The following is a 19,903-nucleotide window of genomic DNA, read 5'->3' on the forward strand; positions in this document are numbered from 1 at the left end:
AGCGGATGGATCAACACACAGTTCTGGACAGATCACAGTAAATCCTCTGAGCTGTGTGTGTCATGACGCTGTGGGAGGAAATCCACATATGATGCAAACCACGACGGGCCGATCCTGCCTCTGCCCGCTCACGTCGAGGAGATGTGACGTGTTTTCTATATTTAGAACGATGTAAACTGGTTTAAATTTTCTCATGGTATTGATTTCTCTGTCAGTAAGCGTGTTTGAGACATGTGCTCCACATCAGTGTCCAATTTAGACTTTGTTCATATTCATGACCATAAATCTGAACCTTTGATACACCTGATATATCTCAATACCATCAACATAAGTTACACATTACAGTAAAATCCAGACACAAGGAGGACCGTGGTGCTTCTTCAAAGCTGTCTGGCAGCCCAGCAGTGTGATAAATGTTGTGTCCAGTTTCACTGCCATGATCAAAACTAGCCCACCCTCAAAAGGAGGGTGTGTGTTAATGAGTTAAATATCTCCGAGGAGGGTTTTGGCAGTGAGCTGCGTTTAATCACAGATGTGCATGAAGCTCAGCAGTAACAGTGGTTCTTATTCAGGCCCATAAATGTCAGTGACTGTGGTGTCAGAAGTGAATCCTGCGGCTGAAGTCTGGTTCTTGGATGTCTGCTGCTCTGGAGAATGTCCTGTCTGAGTAGTAAATGTGCTGCGGACCTACTAACACAGATATTCTATAATTATCACCGCAGCAGCAGCACGGTCTCACCCAGGCGTCCATTCCTTCCCGTCTCCGCAGGTCCTGCTGGTGTTCGCCAAGGAGGACAGCCAGAGCGATGCCTTCTGGTGGGCCTGCGACCGCGCTGGGTTCAGGTGTAACATCGCACGGACGCCCGAGTCGGCCGTGGAGTGTTTCCTGGACAAGCACCACGAGATTATAGTCATTGATGGACGCCACTCGCGCTACTTTGAGCCTGAAGCTGTGTGCCGGTGAGCCCTAGCTGCATGTCTGATACCACGCTGTCTGTATGTAAAGACTGTCTGAGGCTGCAGCCGGTTAGCTTAGCTTAGCACAAAGATGGAAACGGGGGGAACAGCTGACCTGGCTCGGCCTGAAGGTAGCAAAATCCACCTTCCAGCACTTTTAAGGCTCAATAAGAAATAATCACAGTCACAGCAAAAGCACAGTTTGTCAGTTTTACTCCGAATTAAACAAACTGTTAGTTTGAGGTGGTGGAAGGTTTTGTTACCTGTGGACAGAGCCACACGAGCCCTTTCCTCCATTTCCATTCTAATGCTAAGCTAAGCTAACCAAGTGAATAAGCTTCCCAAACTGTCGACCTGTTCCTTCAAGCATCACATCTCACTTTGATTCCTTCAGGAGCTTGAAGTCGGTCTTTTTTCCTGTTTCTGTGTTCAGGGTTTCATCTGCAGTCGGTCAGTTTCTGTAATAAAGATCACGCAATCCTTCACTAATTTGAGACTTTCACCTAAAATCAGTCATCTAACGCGATGTCCAGAGTTCACACTGTAGTGGAGGGCTTGTTGGCACCATCTGGTGTTCAACAGAGGCACTGCAGGCATCTCCGACCTGAAGCTGCACTCTGGGCCTGTCGGCTCATTTTCTGAGGGTTTCTCAATCCAGTGTTTCAGTCCAGAGAGAAGCAGCAGGACATGCAATTCACAAGAGGCCTCTGGACTGGAATAGAGTGGCACTGGAGTGAGCCTGAACCACAAACTGTGAGTTTGTTTGTTGACGTGAAACTGGATGGTGGCCCCGGGGGATGGAGAGTGTGGTACGCATGCAGGAGCTTGAAAAAGAGGGGCTTTTTTCCCTTTCTTGTCCATTTTTCCACAGCAGAAAACTCCGTCTCACAAAGCTCTCTGACCTCCGTCTTGCCAGGTGTCCACGCTGGTCTGTCCTGAGTGTGTCCCCTCTAACTTTCTGTCATGGATGGACATTAAAGATTCCCACAGGAGACATTTTTAGCCGTCCTGCTGAGAAAATGTCCAGTATGTGGGTTTTGATGTCAGATTCCTTCCTCGCTAACCAAAACGAATATGGTGTACTGCCCTTTGACTTCTAACCAATCTCTGCGTATTTCAAATAACCAGTAAGAGCTGGATGTTCTCCTTCTGTGAACAAAGAGCTTGTGTTCAGGGCCTTTGAAAGGGGATTCCCGTCATGCTCAGTGAGGGTCCCATGGTCGTCTTAACGCCTGTGTGAATACCTTCAAGGCATCATTACTGGGACTTCTTTAAACGCTGCCTTTTATTTGGGTCGACGCTGGTGAAGTACTACACTTTGATCCAAGGCTACTTCTGTGTGTATTTCTGAGTGTGTTTCTGCAGACTTTGGGGCTGTGGTTATTGTTAGTTACATCGCTAACCCGTCCAAATTCTTGGATCCACTCAAAGCCACCACCGTGTATTTTGTAGAGTGATTTATTAGAAGTGCTTCGTTATTTCCCAAAGCAAAGGAACAGATCCATTCGTCTCTCCTGTCTCCTGGTCACCACAGTTTGGCCGTCGCTCCTTTCCTCAACACTGTTTTTTCTTGGCTCCCCCCTCCTCCCGTCCCTCAGCCCCCACCAGGATCTCTGCCATCATCTGTTCCCTCCGTTCCTCCTTTCATCCTCCATCACTGTCCTCTCTCCTCCTCCGCCCCCGGACCACTTTCCCGTACGTCCTGCCAGCCGCGTGGCTTTGTGGCCGAACCTCTGGAGCAGATGGTGTGTTTGGTGTTTCTGTCTTTCTGCTTTTGTGGCCATGACATCACCCTCCATGCTCCCACATGTTTGTGCTGTACCTGAGTCCAGGCCGTCCTCATGAGCTCCGAGTGTGAATGGAATGACCTCCCGCTGACTCCCGCTGGCTTTTAATCCCTTTGGTTTCTTTGTTTCCAGGTTGATCCGCGCCACGAAGCCCTCTGAGAACGCCGTTATTCTCGCCGTCGTGCCACAAAAGTAAGATTGACTTTTGCTGATTTTAATACCCTCTTTGTTTTGTGTGCCTTAAAGTTCCTGAAAACTTGGCTCCAAATCATCTGTGACAGTATCAACGACCGAGAACAGAGTTTAGTTTAGTTTAACACTCATTTGTTTACCTCAGTGATTCTCTGAGCACAGCATCAATCTGTTTTACCCTGATTTATTTCAAGTTAAATGTGAGTGAAACTCAAGACTTCCTCCACAGTAAAAGTCCTGCATGCAGTCTTGCATTTATAGGCATGCTTTTAATGTGGAAACATGGCAGGAAGCTGTGAGTTTCGCTGTGGTAGCTTAGCGCTGATCAGCAGTATGGATAAGATGAAAACATCAGGCATTAAGAAGCTGAGAGAGAATGTGATGATGATGATGATGATGATGATGGTGGTCATGGTGATGGTGATTCTCTGTGTAGGCCGGCTGACCAGGACGAGCCATCTGTCCTTCCTCTCCTCTGTGCTGGATTCAGCAGGGTACGTCCAGCAGCTCGCCTCAGCTCGTCGCTGTGTGTTTCTGACAGTCTGAATGTGTTATCTGTGTCTCTGCTGCTTTTTATTGGCCTTCTAAAGGACTTGAGACGCTGAAATAGCAGCGTGTCGCCAGTTTTTATAGGGGCGGTTACTGCCGGCGGCGTGTCAAAATGACGTAAGCGGCTTGAAAACAAGTCGCTACTGAGTAAATCCTGACTCATTCAGTTTTCCGCTCGTCTCTCTTCTCCTTCGAACGCCACTTAACCTCGTTTGGCCTCCAGAGGTTTGTGGAGAACAGCAGTGTGTCGGCCTGCTACAATGAGCTCATACAGATCGAACACGGAGAGGTGCGCTGCCAGTTCAAGCTCAGGTACAGCCGAGGACACGCACACACACACGCACGCACGCACGCACGCACGCACGCACGCACGCACACACACACACGCACACACACACACTGTGTTTTTACTGGTCCTGAGCTGGTGTGGCTTCACTCATCCGCAGGGCTTGTAACTCTGTCTTCACTGCTCTGGAACACTGTCAGGAGGCCGTGGAGATCACCAGCGAGGACCACATAATACAGGTAGCCATGATGCACACATACAAACTGTACCAGCATGCAGAGCCAGCATGAGAGAAACTTTCCTTTAGGATAAGGACCAACAGCACAGAATATGGTTGGACTTTAACGTCTTCCTGGTTTTGTCCCAGTACGTGAACCCAGCGTTTGAGCGGATGATGGGCTACCACAAGGGGGAGCTGATCGGGAAAGAACTGACCGAACTCCCCAAGAGCGACAAGAACAGAGCTGACCTGCTGGACTCCATCAACACCTGCATCAAGAAAGGAAAGGTCAGTCCCACATCCGTCCGTCCGTCCGTCCGTCTTCCCGTCTGTGTGTTGCCTGACTGTGTGCTCTCTCTGAAGGAATGGCAGGGAATCTACTACGCCAGGAAGAAGTCGGGCGACAGCATACAGCAGCAGGTGAAGATAACGCCTGTCATCGGCCAAGGAGGGTAAGATGAGATCCATCAGCCCGAAAGTCGTCACTGTGCAGGAAATGAGAGAATACTGACAGACTCTTAAATCGCTTCCAACAGGAAGATTCGACATTTTGTGTCCATCAAGAGACCTCACGTTGACAACAACAACCAGGTGAGTCCAGCGATGATCTGCTGAGGACAGGTGTCCTTTAGTCGTCCTGAAGGTTTCTCTTTGGTCATCATGAAATGCTGTGCTCACTGGCCATTTAGCTGCACTCTTATCAAACCTGGAAAAACCTAAACCTGGACCGTGAACGCACATGAGCATCACTTTGAGACCTTAAATCTGCCCATAATGCTCGTTTGCAGGCTGAAAATGATAAATCCTTCGCTTACAAGCCTACGAGCAGCTGCTCCGAGAAGAAGTTGCTGCTACAAAACTGAATGTATGAAAGCCAGAGATTTGTAAACCCACTGTTGAAGATCCATCAGCAGTCCGAACGCTGCAGCCCGGCCTGGCTCAGTCAGGCCTGGTGGAGTCTGAACTCTGCTGGCAGGTAGTTTTACATAAACACCTTTAATGAACTGCAGGCTGAAGTGACAGATTTAAATACTTCAGCGGGGCATGTAGCCTCGCAGACTTCCAGCTCTGCTTGGCAGCACGCTTCCTCCGAAGCAGGTGTGTCGCTGCTCTCAGCTGGGTTCCAGGCCAATAACGTCATGCTATGCTAAGCTACGGCTAAGCACCAGGATCCCCCGCTAAGGCCCGGGAGGGCCAGCAGCCAGGCGCCAGGGCTATTTATACCCGGGGCAAAGCTGCAGGGAGACCAGCTTTAGCTCTCCGCTCTCTTTCATCATGTGTGCATAAGGTGAGTCAGCCGTTGGCATGTGCCTGCAAAGCCAAATGGCATTCATTCCCGCTCGTTGGGATTGGGAATCCTTAGACATGGCAGCGGCTGATCCCATTCTCCAAACCGCACAAGTCATCTCCACGACCGGGATTGTGCAGCGTCAAACTGAATGGTTTTATCAGGGTGTTTTTTTTTTTTAATCCACTTTCACCTCAGATTGTAGAACAGAGGGGATGCGAAGCAGCAACAGACGTTCAGCATTTGATGACATTTTTAAAGGAAATGGTGTCGCGAGGCGTTTAGTGTATCTTCGCTGAGACGCCAGCGACACGGAGGTCCTCTCAGGATACCACCGATCTGATACCGCGTCCCTGCTTGGAACATTTTCCTCTGAGCACTTTAAACCACACATTATTCCACATCTTTCCCACCCAGACGCTTGGCTGTGGCCCACGGTTTCCATTTCATTGTGTTGTTTGGTTAGCAGTACTTGTCTAAGCACTCCAGACTCACAGCAGGTTCAGGGTCAGTTCTGTTTGTCTTCCCTCTCAATTAAGGGTCATCATAATCTCAACTGTTTCCCATCTTTAGTCCAGTTAATTCACAAGATGTTTTTTTAGATTTCTGTTTGTGCTTTGCAACCCAAGAAGCCCATTAAGACGTAGCCAGCTAAATCTGGCAACCTTGTATGTCATTAGGAGTGTTTATGCCGTCTTAATCCTATTTACTCAGCATGGGACGCACTGGAGACCTGAGAGCGAGCGACTCGGGGAAGGAGGGCCGTGGAAAGAGAAAGTGAGCCGACGTGTGCGTGAACATTTCAGGGATTCATTTCTACTCATCAAAATGATTTTTTTTTCTGATTTTTGTACATAGAAAGGAGTAAATGTGCAGCATGTTTGGATGCACCGGCTTCATGACATAAATGTGCTCGATGCCCCGTCAGCAACACGTAAAGGTGCAGTGAGTCACCGGGTGAGGAAAATCTGCTGTAACTGGATTAGAGGCTCTTCATATCCATATCTACAATAACCCCAGTGTGACGAACAGGATGTTCTGGACACACGTTCACCTGCATGGAAACACGTTATGATCAACACGGACCAGTGTGCAGGGAGGTTCACACTGAACCACCAAGTTCACATCCCGCTGCTTTCATTAAGCATCATTTTTGTATTTTTGATCAGAATTAGAGACTAAATCTCACAGATCTGCTGTTTGTCCTCCACCTCTGACGCTCTGTCATGCTAACAGGCTACACAGCTAGCTCTGCAGGTGGAGACATGCGGTACTTGAGTATACTTGAAGTGTTAACAGTTGCTAAATAGGCACAACTTTTTCCGAACTTGAAGTGTACTGAAGTACACGAGAGGAAGTCAGGATTCTTGAGTATTCAAAACACACTTGCAGTACAGTTATTACATCACCAGTGTGCTGGAAATATACTTAAAGTACACTTTAATTGAGCATGCTAACGACTTGAAAATAAGTACACTTTATCACTGTTATTTGTAATTTAGTACACTTTTTATAAGTACTTTGAAATACCGCTTAAAGTACTGCAGAATTAGTATATTCATTCTTAAGGCATTGAAGTAGGACTTAATGACGTCTGTTTGGAAGTACACTTTTTAAAGTCAAGGTGTACTTGTACTTGTAATGGCTTTTCTGTACTTTGTCTATTATTTCTAGTACTCTGAATTATACTACTGTTTTCTCCCTACACACTCATTCAAAAAAACGCTGTTTCCCCCCGTCTGAGCTGTGCGTCAGGTGTGTCGTGTTGTCATGTTCGACGATGAAAGGCTTTAATGATCGTTATCAATGAGGCAGAAAAGAGTCTGTTTCTGTGAGAAATGATCAGCTTAACGTCCCGCTGACGTCCCTCGGAAACCCGGCTAAACGCAGTTCCTGCGTCTGCTTGATTCAGCTGCTTTCTCTGTATTCATAAGCAGCTTTACCTGATGCAGGTGCTGCTTTCAAGGAATCATTGGAGACGTGACGCTCACACAGTTTACACGGAAAGACAATGAAAAGTGAAAGCAGCAAACGTTTGTGTGTTGAGGAGAGATGGAAAGATAAAGAACGTCACATTAAGACTCTAAAGAACAGCAGTAATCCCGCCAGCGTGCTGCGTTCGATTGTCTTCCTCACAGCGAAGGAGAGCCGGCTCTTGGTCCGAGTCCAGACCTGGACTTTAAAATCAGCCTCTGCTCTCTCTGTGTGCTCTGTGTGTGTCTGTCAGGTCCACAAGTTCAACAAGGAGGAGCGAGGCGGCGGGGAACACTCTCAGTCAGGTAACTCCTCTTTGGTCCTCTGCAGCAGTCTGCATCACCTCACATGGGAGTCACAGAGCTGCACGTTAGCTCTGCTGTTAGCTGATGTTTGAATGGAGGTTAAGAAATGTGAAGCTTGAGACTTTTACTAAACTCAAAATGTCTTTCTGTCAGCGTTTGACTACATTAAGTGTGTTTATAGACAATTTATTAACTCTTTAGAAATGTTTAATAGTGAGATTTAAAGATTTTTGAAGCTGTTTCTCAAGTTAATAAGTAAAAAATAATCATAATGAATGAAAAATAAAGATTTCAGAATCAGTTATAATTCTCTTTATATTATTTTCTTTATGTATGCAAACAATAATATTGCTTTTATATAATTTTTTTTTTCATACGAAATGAGCAAATTTCATCTTGTGAAACTGGTGAAAAGTGTTTTTAATCAAGCAGCAGACAGAATATCTTTTCAGTGTGAAGTGTTTTATGTCTGAACGGGACTCTCATCTGAACTTTGACCCGCTGACCTCCCTCCACAGAGTGCCACTCTCTGCGTCACCGGGACCGCAGGAAAGATTCGATTGACGCCAGGTCGCTCAGCTCTCGCAGCAGTGACGGTGAGCCCGCCGAGAAGGCCTTATCTTTAATGTGAGCCTGAGTTTGTGTCGCTCTGGAGGGAAGATGACGGGCCGAGATAACGGCGGGAGAAGGAGGTGAAGGCGGGAGCACAATGGGGGGAGGACGGCTGTGATGGCGGCTGCCTGAGCTGAGGAGGTGTGGAGGGCTGATGACTCCACGCTCCTCCTCGCCTGCTTTTCAGACGTCTCCTCTGCTTTGTCTCCTTCAGTCCAACCGCTTTCCAAACTTTATCTTCTCGTCCTTCTGTATGTTTTCTGCTCATCCTTTCCGTCCATTCATGAGCCTCGCGATGAGGCCTAACAGTTGCAGCCCCTCTGATTCAGTTTTTGGAGGGTTCGCAGCGTTAATGATGTTAATTAAAAGACTGTACAGGCTGACGGTCGATCAGCAGAACCATCATAACACCTGAAATCTTTGTTTTCTGAACTGCAGCTCCCAGTTTACAGAATCGGAGATATTCCTCCGTCGCCAGGATTCACTCCATGACGATCGAGGCTCCCATCACCAAGGTGAGCTGCTTTTACTTCCTGAGGGTTTACAGTAAAAACACGCTTTAAACAATCAGCATATTTTCTTCTGTGTTCCATTAAAGACTAGTTTTAATAACACGGGTCCTTTATGGACAAGAGAAATGTGTAAAACTGACTGTTCAAACACAAGAAAATGAAATGTTTGTGAACTATCTGCCTGATCTGAGTCAGGTTTGTCAATGTCTGCAGCTGCTTTAGTGCCTAAACTTGGCTTAGTTTGATCATTATTAGCAGGATTAGCAATATGGTTTACCGAATTCATCACTTGAAAAGCGCTTTAAAATGTATTGAAAACTCATGATCATGATCATCTGAACGTCCGTCTGCTCAAACTTCATGTAACAGATGATAGAAGAAAAGGAGTTTCAGTAAAGAAACGTCTGATTGTTTCTGTGAATTCCATGAAGCTAAATTTCAGCGAAGTGTTTTCCAGCACAGCTTTGATAGAAGTTAAACAACACGTGCTTGATTTGTCTTCTTCTTTCTGGTTCTGAGTCTCTTAATCCTCGAAACTAGAGCTTCCACGATGATAAAAGATGATTTTTAATGAGGCTACGCTGCTTTTAAGCGAACTTTGGGCTCTTTGAGTCTTTTCTGTTGGCAGATCATTTTGCTCATTTTCAGTAATATTTCCCCCAATTTATTGCTTTTTTTCTTGTTTGTGACAGTTTATGTCTTTGGCTTCATTGTCCTGCTGCTCACAGCGGATGTTCTTATTAGCAAACGTCACACTTTAATGTGAGAATCGTCTCAAGCTGTGAATTCTCCGTGACCCCGCTGCCGTGGTGTGAAGGTGCTCAGAGGAACAGGAAACTCGGGGAAGCTGTAGGCTGGATGAACTTTGGTGTCATACGTTAGACAGTATGCGACATTGTGCGCTGCAGGTCCTGTGATGCTCGTGTGTGTCTGACAAGCAGCTTTTTTTAGCAGCTTTTGCCCCACACGAGGTTTGTCCGGCATCACATGCACGTCTCCATGACACATGCACAAAGAAAGGAGCGCTCTGTTACGGCGAGCCTCGCAGAGGGCTCTTTGTGCACGGGCTTGTAGGCAGCATCTGTTTTGAGGCAGACTTTTCTTTTTCCTCTTCCTCAGGTAATAAACATCATCAACGCTGCCCAGGAGAGCAGCCCGGTGACGGTGGCCGAGGCTCTGGATCGCGTGCTGGAGATCCTGAGAACCACCGAGCTCTACTCTCCTCAGCTCGCCTCCAAAGAGGACGACCCCCACACCAACGACCTGGTTGGGGGACTCATGAGTGTAAGAAGCAGCCGAGGTTTCTGCGTTTAAACTCATTGACAGTATACGTTACAGGCTGGACGCTCTTTATAAGGAGAGGAGAGAGATGGTCCAGAAAAATGTTCTTACCTCATGTGTCTGAAACTGGACGTGCATTCCTGTTGAACCAAGAAACTTCTGGCTTACAAATCAGATCGATGGTGCCAATCAGAGTGCCAGCAGAGCCTTTGTTTAGCTTTTACTTTTTGATTTGTTGAATGAGATCAGCTGTGAGGTGAGTCACTGCACGCAGATGTTCGTCCATCAGCTGCAGAAACGTCCAGCACGGAGACTTTCGTGCACCGAATTCTGCATTTTTATCAGCAAATTCCCACAAAAATACCCAAACCTGAGTGTGAATCACAGCCTGATAGCTTTTCCCTGCGCCTCAACATGTTCCTCCGTGACCTTGAACACACTCAGTAGTTTATTCTGATAGATCCCACACACACACACACACACTGTTCACTCCACTTTGAGCAGTTGGTGCTAAAAACTGCAGCAGTTTCAGGAAATTACTGAGCTTTTATTGTTTGGGAGCTATTTTTTAAGATTTACATCTTCAGATGAAATAAATGTGCTCAAGGCCGAGAGCCACAGAGAACAGACATGTTGTTGTTGTTGTCCTTTCATGTGAAGAATAAATAAATGATAAGAATAAATGTTCCAGAGTAAAGAAGCTAAAGCTTTCAATGACTTTTACTTCATGTTTTTCAGGACGGGCTGCGGAGACTCTCTGGGAATGAATACGTCTTCTGCAAAAGTAAGTTTCAAAGAACTGTGGACGTGCACCAAAGTAATCCAGCATTATAATCATAGAAAGACAACATGACCGAGTTTTTACTCACTGCACAGCTGATGTGATGCACAGTGACTCACTGAACACAGCACGGTGTAGCTGGCGGTCCACCACAAACACAAGAAGAAGAACAAGGATGAGCATTAAAGAACTAGTTTGAGATTTTGGGGAAATACTTTATTTGGAGACAATGATTCGTTAGTTTAGCCTAAAGAATGAAAGGATGAAATATGATTAATCCGATTTCTGGTGTGGGAATGGTGACTTTGGAGAGAGCGATGCTAGCTGTTTCCCCCTGCTTCCAGTCTTTATGCTAAGCTAAGCTAATCAACTTCCAATTCCAGCTTCATATTAACACACATACATATGGGAGGTATCAATGTTTTTGTCTAACTCTGAGGGAAAAAAAGCCTGATTTCCCCAAAATGTCCAACAGTTCCTGCAGTTGAATCCCATCCAACAAGCTCTGGTTTGTAAAGTCAGAGTGTGTCCACGCTGAGGCGTCGCCAACTGTCTGGTGTTCGTCACGTCGGCCACAGAAATGTTTCATCGCTCCACTTCTCGGTGCTTTAACGCCAAACAAAACAGAAGTAGAAGGAGACTGTGGTGAATACCCATAACTGAGTCATGTATGGAGTCCTGCTGGTGGATCACGTCTTAAGACGGAACTGTTCCTGCACCGAACCTTCAAATTCAGGCGAGAGAAAACCCATGAAAGCATCAGCAGCGTCGGGCTCATTCACAGAGCTGACTCTGTTCACAGGGTTCGCTCTGACTGATGAGTAAGACGAGCAGAACTGCGCTGAGCTGATGTTAATGAGTTAAGAGCAGGTAGGAGTGCAGGCGCATCGTCACAGATTGAGGAACACGAGCTGCTGCCTCACTGAATCTCATGAATAAATATTCCATTTAAGCTGATTATTGTCCTGACGGGAGCCTTCCAATGTTCCCGCGGCTTTGTAGAGTGTGAATTCTTCCGGTTTATTATGTAATCCCCATTAGCATGATTAAGCTCTCAAGAACACTTAAGAAGATCGAAACCAAGAGTCAGATTTCCACGAAAACAGCGTCTTTCTCTCGTCTGCTCTCAAACAATCCTTTAAACGCTGCTCGCCGTCTCTCTACCGCAGACTCAGAGAGTTGCTGTTTGAGACACTTAGCCAGTGTTTGCACATGCATAGATGTTAGAGAGCCAAGACTGCTGCAGCCATTTCTGATTTATCCATGAAATCAATGGCTGTGAAATGACCTTGTGTGTCTGCAATCTGCCAGATATGAGTCAGAGCCAGCTGGCCATCCCCGTCACTCTGAATGACGTCCCGCCGTCCATCGCCGAGATGCTGAACGATGAGGAGTGCTGGGAGTTCAACATCCTGGAGCTGGAGGCCGCGACACACAAGAGGTACGAAGGTGGAGGGAAGTGAATCACAGCAGCCAGAAGGAGGAGGAAGACTAATTTCTTAGATCATTTATGAGTCACTCCAGCAGTTAACTTGGATTTATTGGTGCCTTCACTTCGTTTGCATCCTCAACGTTGATGCCTTCTGAAAACACATGAATATATTTTCTTAGAATCAACCAAATATTTACCTTCACTCAACACGTTTCTGTGGATTTCGCCATTGTCAAATCTGTGTGGTAAATATGAAGCTTCAGACGTTGGCAGGCTAGCTTAGCTTAGCATGAAGACTAGAAACAGTAGCAACTGGACTCCAGGAAGTCACTGCACCCGTCAGTTAACAGTCCTGCACATAAACCCACTTTACACACACAGCTTGTCATTTTACATTTAGGTTTTTCTAAAAATTCTGCGTAAAAGATGCCTTTGAGCAGAGCCAGGCGAGCTGTTTCCCCTTGCTTCAAGTCTCAATGCTAAGCTAAGCTAGCTGTAGCTTCATGTTTAACCTGACAGCATGTGTAAGAGGCCGGTCTTCTGTGTGATCCCTGCAGACCGCTGACTTACCTCGGGCTGAAGATCTTCACGAGTTTCGGCGTGTGCGAGTTCCTGAACTGCTCGGAGGCCACGCTGCGCTCCTGGCTGCAGCTCATGGAGGCCAGCTACCACGCCTCCAACTCCTACCACAACTCCACCCACGCCGCAGACGTGCTGCACGCTACTGCCTACTTCCTCCGCAAAGAGAGGGTCAAGGTTAGACGAAAAACACCACACACGCAGTTGTTTTAGCCAAGAGATCTGAAAATGCCTCTGAGTGCGAGCGGCCTCGAGGATTCTGCAGGGAAATCTAATCCTGCTACGAAACATGAACTTGACATAATGAAATTATGTAAGAGATATTGATCCCATGCAGGGAAATTCAAATGTCTCCGCGGCAGAAGCACAAAAGCGGATGCACGCATGAGAAACTAAAATTAGAGAGACTGAATAATAATTCCAGCATAAAAAGTAACTATAAACAGAACTGTGACAAACACGGTAATGAGCATTGAAAATAGAATGAAAAACAAATACAAAAGCTGCACTTGAATCAGAAATTGCACTTGAGGGAATGAGACTACCCGGCGGGAAAAGTGTCACGTGCAGATCAGCAGGCTGGCGAAGATCAGCTGCTGCAGAACCAGGTGTGTGAGTGAGCTCCACGTTAACTCAGTGACACGTCCTGACTCTGTGTCTGCGCTGCTTCCTTCAGAGCAGTCTGGACCAGCTGGACGAGGTGGCGGCGCTGATCGCGGCCACAGTGCACGACGTGGACCACCCGGGCAGGACCAACTCCTTCTTGTGTAACGCGGGCAGTGAACTGGCGATCCTCTACAACGACACGGCCGTGCTGGAGAGCCACCACGCGGCCCTCGCCTTCCAGCTGACCATGCGAGACGGCAAGAGCAACATCTTCAAGAACACCGACCGGTCGGTAGCAGCAGACACATACGACCTGAAACAGTGCGTGACGTGATAATCCCGTGGCGGATCAGTATCAGACGGGTCCACATCTTAACTTTATCCCCTCCCCTGCTGACAGGAATCAGTTCCGAACGCTGCGGCAGGCGATCATCGACATGGTGTTGGCCACGGAGATGACCAGACACTTTGAGCACGTCAGCAAGTTTGTGAACAGCATCAACAAGCCAATGGCCGCCATCGAAGAGAGCAGCATCAGTGTAAGTGTGGCTGTGAAGACGACGTGTCTCTGCCGTCTGTTAGACGCATGCTTCATGTTTGTGTATGTGCAGACGCTCACGTCTTCCGTGTCCTTCCTGCAGAGCGTGAACAGCGACTGTGACGGTCAGGCCAACATCAGGAACTCTCCAGAGAACCGTCTGCTGATCAAGAGGATGCTGATCAAGTGTGCGGACGTGGCGAACCCCTGCAGGCCGCTCGAGCTCTGCATCGAGTGGGCCGGCCGGATCTCTGAGGAGTACTTTGCACAGGTGTGACGAGCTCGGCGCCGTTTGACAGAGCCGTGCGGCGAACGGGGGGGAGCCGCAGGTTTAGCTTGAACTGACCTGCGCTGCTGCCGCTCAGCTGTGATCTGTGTGTTTTCCCTGCAGACGGACGAGGAGAAGCGACAGGGGCTGCCGGTGGTGATGCCGGTGTTCGACAGGAACACCTGCAGCGTGCCCAAATCTCAGATCTCCTTCATCGACTACTTCATCACTGATATGTTTGACGCCTGGGATGGTAAGAATCCTCTGCTGCGGCGTCTTTAGTCATTTCCTTTTCCACTTCACTTCCAAGGAGGATGGTGTTCCTAAAATAAGCCCTGTGCATATTTACTATAGTCTGCTTGTGTTAGTGAAAGGTCACGAGTCTCAGTTTGAGTCCAACAGGCTACTTTACGAGCTTCAGTGTTTACTTTCAGAGAACTTAAGTACTTACAGTAACTGGCTTCGTGGAGCTTCCTCGCCTGCTTTTACTTTGCCTGAATGTTTGATGTCTGCTCTCAAGTCCACTTATAATTACATTACAGCTAGTTTCACATTCTCCACTGTTTGCACGTTTTTCTGTCCTTGTCTTTGATAATCGTCTCAAACCTCCTTTAGTCCAAGCAGCTTTTGGAGCTCCTCCAAAGCGAAGCCTGAAAGTTTCGTCTCAACCTTTCGAACAGCGGTTTGATGAAACAAACCCTCGTCTTTACTTGGTTTTCTGGGAGCGTTAGACCACATCTCAGGCTTCTCAGCAGTTTGTTCAGGCTGCTGACAAAGACGCACTTGAAAACTCCGGGAAACGCTCGTAAATGAATCTGAAATCCGTAGCATTCCCTTTCAGCTGTGAAACGGCACAAAGAAGAAAAGAGTTGATTGATTTTGTAGGGTTTTTTTAGGGAAAGATGGAACAGATTTGGCTCTTTAAATAATTTGCTTCAAGGAATAAATGATTGTGTCTTTTTATTAAACAGACATTTTGGCTTTTCAAATTAATATTAAAAAGGTTCAAAAGCAGAAAACAAAACTAAGAGTCTACGGCCATGCTGCTGCCACAGCTATACTTCAAGCTGAACGCTATCATCAGCAGACTCACAGGCTCAAAATCAATGCAATGTTTACATTCACTGTCTTAGCAATGCTAGCAAGAGGCAAAGTACAGCTGAGGTTGAATGTCTTTAGATTTAGACGTCAGAGGATCATCAAAGTTCACAATTCACACCGTTTACAACATATCAAACCGACCAATAGCTTCAACTACAAGCAACCTGAAGGTGGCGCTAGAGCGTCAGGTGCCTTTCATTTGGCTTCATCCACGATCATTTTGTGCCAAAAGTCCTAAAGTAGAAAAGAGGAAAGAACGAGGGAAACAGAGAAAGAACGAACATCTGGAGCAAATTTCAAGGCTGTCCAAAACTTTTCAGGACTTTTTAATAAAAAAAACATCAGCCTCATGGTGGCGCTAGAAGACACGTGAGCAGGGTTCATCCTCTGGGATCAAGTGGCTGCTGAGATATTTCCATCTGAACCGACTAACTGATCCACTGCCAACTTTGCTTCAGGGGTTTCTAATGTTGCTAATCAACAATTGATAAATTGGGTAAAACGGTCCCCGTGAGCGTTTCCAGCTGAGCAGAGACAGAAGTTGTTTCCAGGCCTCTGAATCACTGCCCACATCTCAGATCTGCTCAGCAGAATGACTGAAAGCAAACGACAGCTCTGTCGGACGGTCGGGACGAAACAGAACCTGGACGCTCGCTCCGAGGTTTCTTGGAAGATGGCAGGATTGGAAATTACAGGAAAGGAGGAGGAAGAGCCAAGAGGGAAGAGGCAGGACGGAGCTCGGCGCTCCCCATTCCCACTGAATCTCCCTTTTAGTTTAGTCTCCCCAAGAGGGAACTTGTTTACTGTCAACACAGCTCTGATGTCACGGAAAGATTCCAAATGCCAGTGGGACGGAGAGGAACTGCGAGGGCGTCGGGAGGGGAAGTTGGGAAAATAGCGGAGGGGATGGGGGTTTAGGCTCGCTCGGGTCGGGGGGGGGGGGGCTTCACTTACACACAAACACACATGCAGCCACTCTCAATCCACCAGGGTCTCTGTCCGGGTCGCCGCGAGTTCCACAGATTCAGCCGGGGTCATCAGCACGCCGGAAACAAGGATGTAAACAAGACGGGGTCGTGCACTGAGAACACACACTCACACAGCCCAAACTGTGTGTGTGTGTGTGTGTGTGTGTGTGTGTGTGTGTGTGTGTGAGAGAGAGAGAGAGAGAGAGAGAGAGAGACTCACGGAGACCTTTGACTCCAGCGGGCCTTTAATGTGGGAGCAACACTGCAGAGTGTACATAACATTAGCCACTGTGCATGAACCACACACACACACACACACACACACACACACACACACACACACACACACACACACACCCTCCTGCCGACAGCTCATGTGGAACGATCACAGGACGCTGTAACAGGGGGCGTGGCCAGTCGGTGGACGTTCGGTCGTTTGTGTTTATTCCTTTGTTTTGAGGCCTGAACGGATCTGCTCATTGTTTCATTTGCTGTTCTTGTTCCATCTTCTTCTTGTTCACAGTGTGTCTGACATGCAGCTGAGGTTAATGAGTCAGATTACAAATCCAGTGTGTGTCCAAATCTGTGCCCGCTACCTTCAACCTGTCCTCCTCTGTGTCTCCTCTGTGTCTCCTCTCTGTCTCCTCTGTCTCCTCTGTGTCTCCTCTCTGTCTCCTCTGTCTCCTCTCTGTCTCCTCTGTCTCCTCGCAGCCTTCGCCAGCCTGCCTGGTCTCATGGAACACCTGTCGGAGAATTACAAGTACTGGAAGGGCTTGGACGAGATGAAGTGCAAGAGCCTGCGTCCTCCTCCTCCTTCATGACCTCCTCCTCTCATCCATCACTCCGGGCAGGGTGGGACAGCCAATGCGGCCCTGCGGCGGAACAATTAGTCTCTTCAGCTGTGATTCGACGGAGCTCCGTGGCCCCCCGGCCGCGTTCGGGGCCCGACGGCGGGCGATCTGGGCCCCTGAGAGCAGGCGTCACTGACTGATGGACACTGAGACGCCGATTCAATCTCAAATCACAGCCTCTTTTCTCGTGGCCCTGGTGCAGGTGGTGTCTGCCAGCGGAGAACAGGCTGTCATTTGAGGGCCCCGTCGACTCTCCGTTGCCGCCTCACGGCCCTGTTGAGTATTCCTAATAGCACCCGTGTGGACCTCACGGCTCACCTGACAATCTGCACCACACAGTGTAACACACCAAAAACCTGCACTTTAGCTAATCGAGACGTTTTCATTTTGAGCTCCCTCTGGTTCTTCTTGCTTTTCTTTGAACAGATCTTTTCATTCTGCGTCTGTCTGTGGCGAATAAGACGGTGAGCAAAGCTCGAAGCACCGACACGGTCTGCAGCGCGACACACGCTGCTGTCTGGGACCAAACGCTTAGCATCCTGGTCCCTGTTGGGCCCCGTGATGAAAGATCCTGCTGACAAGATTTAAAGGGAGCCCCGGGGTCCAATCAGAGGGCAGCGCCGGACAGGTTTTAAAGATCACTTATCCTCGACGTCTCGTTGGCGCGCGGTGAAAGCAGTCAGAACAAACGAGGAGCAGCATCACAGCAGACGGTACACACTCAGCGTAGTGACACTAACTGTAGATATCTGCACCCACACGAGAGGAAACAAATGTGACCCGCGAGCAAAGTGTCTCACTCACTGAAGGAGCTCCTGATCCTCGTGTGGATCCAGCTGAGCAGCGCCTGTCTGGTCAGCTCCGGCTCTCACGAGGTTTTTCTTAAACGGTTATTGATTAAAATCCTGCAGCTGCTTTTTACCTCGCAGTCATTTGGGAGAAATCTTGCTGCACATGAGCTTCAGATTATTTGGATACAGAGCCACGAACACGAGAGGCCGTCAGATGATGACGTCTGTGTGGTGTCTCCGCCCTCTGGTGGCCACGCGGCGGCGTTGCAGTTGTGGCTCGCAGACATGAAGTAGTTTGGCAGATCCAGAGGAAGGCTGTTATCAGCCCGCGTTGAGTGGGGATAGAAGGTAGTCAGCATTTAGAAAGAAAAGCTTGAAAGAGCTGAACCAGCATGGCCCCGCAGTGGACACATCAGTGCATCTTTCAGAGCACTTTCCTAAATTTTAACCCTCGAAGGTGAAACAGTGTTGGAGAAAATCGGATTCAAAGTGTTGATTAGGGGCTAAATCTGCAGATATCAGGTGTGTGTGTGTGTGTGTGTGTGTGTGTGTGTGTGTGTGTGTGTGTGTGTGTGTGTGTGTGTGTGTGTGTGTGTGTGTGTGTGTTAACCAAAGGCACGGCGAGCTCGTGACAGGTGCCTTATTCTTTGGTCATCGTTACACAAACAGAAATAGCTCCTGAAGAAAAGCCGCCGAAGCAGAAGCCATACGTGTTTTCCATGTTTTTAAGAGGACTTTGGGTGAGTTTGAGTCGACTCTGCGTTCGTCGTCCTGCCTCGTGACGTTTCTCCTTCTGTTGTACGACTGTGACGTTTCTAAAGAATCAGGTGAAGCTGGATCAGACGTGAAGTCCGCCGCTGGTTTGGAACTGGTCGGATCCACGTGTTCATGGTTTGTAGTCATGTTGCTGAAGACCACGGTCTTAATCGACGCCTTAATCCTGTCACGTCTCAGTGTTTAGGTCTGCTCTGTAAACACTCACTATCTCCTTCTTTGCTTTGCTTTTTGCTTAATTTGCTTTTGTTTTGGCTGTTACATGTTGCCGAGGTGATTTCCAATCGAAGTCTCTGACTCAAGATTTTAATATTTCACAGCGACTTGAAACTGCTGAATGTTTCATGACTGCTCTCACTGATCACGAGAAGATATTTTTGCTAGACGATGATGAAAGATTTCTATTCTCAAAGACGATTCACGGACTTCCACGTCGGACATGCCTTTCCTGTGAGCAGCCATGACTGGACTGTGATGACACCGGTTAGAGGGCACGAGGCCCGGCTCGCGCTCAGACCCGGATTGCAGAGCTGCTTGTTGTGTAATGATCAGCCTTCATCACCTGCAGTGGTTTCTGTCTGCTCTCATCTCTGACACTGATGGCCGCGGCTGCAGACAACGTGCCAATCCTGCTGTTTTGTATAATTTATAAGCAGAACAATCAGAAAGTCATGTTATATACGGTTCAAATTATTTTTCAAAGGAAAAAAGTCATTATTGTCCATTTAATGTGTGTTTTCAAAGATTTTACTGCCTCATGCATAGTAATAAAAGAGCTTTCCATCAGTCACTGAAGACGTTTGAAAAGTTGAATTTAGTTTGCTTTCTGGACTAAAATGTCTTTGATCTCTGTCAAACACAGAAATGTATGAGAGGCAATTAAAGCTTTCTTTAAATAAGACGTCGACACATTTAGAGGAGCAGTTTGAGATTTTAGGAACGACGCTGAAGAGTCAGATGAGAGGATCGACACCATCACATCTGTCCGCCTCTGTCCAAAGGTAACACCATCTGCATGCAAGCGCCTCCAAAGCTCCCTGATTAACACGTTATGAGTTCCATCTGTAAAAAAACCAAAGCTTAAAAACTACAGGCAGGCTTTTTTTTTACCTTCGGACAGAGCCAGGCTAGCTGTTTCCCCATTTTATGCTAAGTTAAGCCAAGAAAGCGAATAATAACGTGTAACTAGTCCTTTGAGTTAAGACATGAATGCTGATTAATGCATGAAGGGCTGAGCACACTCCCTCCTTC

At 47.6% G+C, this 19,903-nt stretch overlaps 1 protein-coding gene across 3 annotated transcripts in view; it reads left to right on the forward strand.

The window, feature by feature from the left end:
- Positions 1-19,446, forward strand: part of pde8b (phosphodiesterase 8B) — a 37,099-nt gene extending 17,653 nt beyond the window's left edge. For all 3 annotated transcript variants that reach the window (XM_076757815.1, XM_076757814.1, XM_076757816.1), the window contains exons 3-22: positions 770-960; positions 2,877-2,936; positions 3,373-3,430; positions 3,709-3,797; positions 3,932-4,010; positions 4,139-4,279; positions 4,355-4,443; positions 4,528-4,582; positions 7,507-7,558; positions 8,077-8,154; positions 8,609-8,685; positions 9,802-9,966; positions 10,702-10,747; positions 12,056-12,185; positions 12,734-12,932; positions 13,432-13,649; positions 13,762-13,900; positions 14,003-14,170; positions 14,291-14,420; positions 16,948-19,446. In XM_076757815.1, coding sequence (XP_076613930.1) covers positions 770-960; positions 2,877-2,936; positions 3,373-3,430; positions 3,709-3,797; positions 3,932-4,010; positions 4,139-4,279; positions 4,355-4,443; positions 4,528-4,582; positions 7,507-7,558; positions 8,077-8,154; positions 8,609-8,685; positions 9,802-9,966; positions 10,702-10,747; positions 12,056-12,185; positions 12,734-12,932; positions 13,432-13,649; positions 13,762-13,900; positions 14,003-14,170; positions 14,291-14,420; positions 16,948-17,057 — 2,274 coding nt within the window. In that variant the 3' untranslated portion in view covers positions 17,058-19,446. The remainder of the gene's footprint in view (positions 1-769; positions 961-2,876; positions 2,937-3,372; positions 3,431-3,708; positions 3,798-3,931; positions 4,011-4,138; positions 4,280-4,354; positions 4,444-4,527; positions 4,583-7,506; positions 7,559-8,076; positions 8,155-8,608; positions 8,686-9,801; positions 9,967-10,701; positions 10,748-12,055; positions 12,186-12,733; positions 12,933-13,431; positions 13,650-13,761; positions 13,901-14,002; positions 14,171-14,290; positions 14,421-16,947) is intronic.
- Positions 19,447-19,903: the final 457 nt, after the last annotated feature.

This window comes from Chaetodon auriga, chromosome 19, assembly GCF_051107435.1.
Source record: "Chaetodon auriga isolate fChaAug3 chromosome 19, fChaAug3.hap1, whole genome shotgun sequence".
Lineage (NCBI taxonomy): Eukaryota > Metazoa > Chordata > Actinopteri > Chaetodontiformes > Chaetodontidae > Chaetodon > Chaetodon auriga.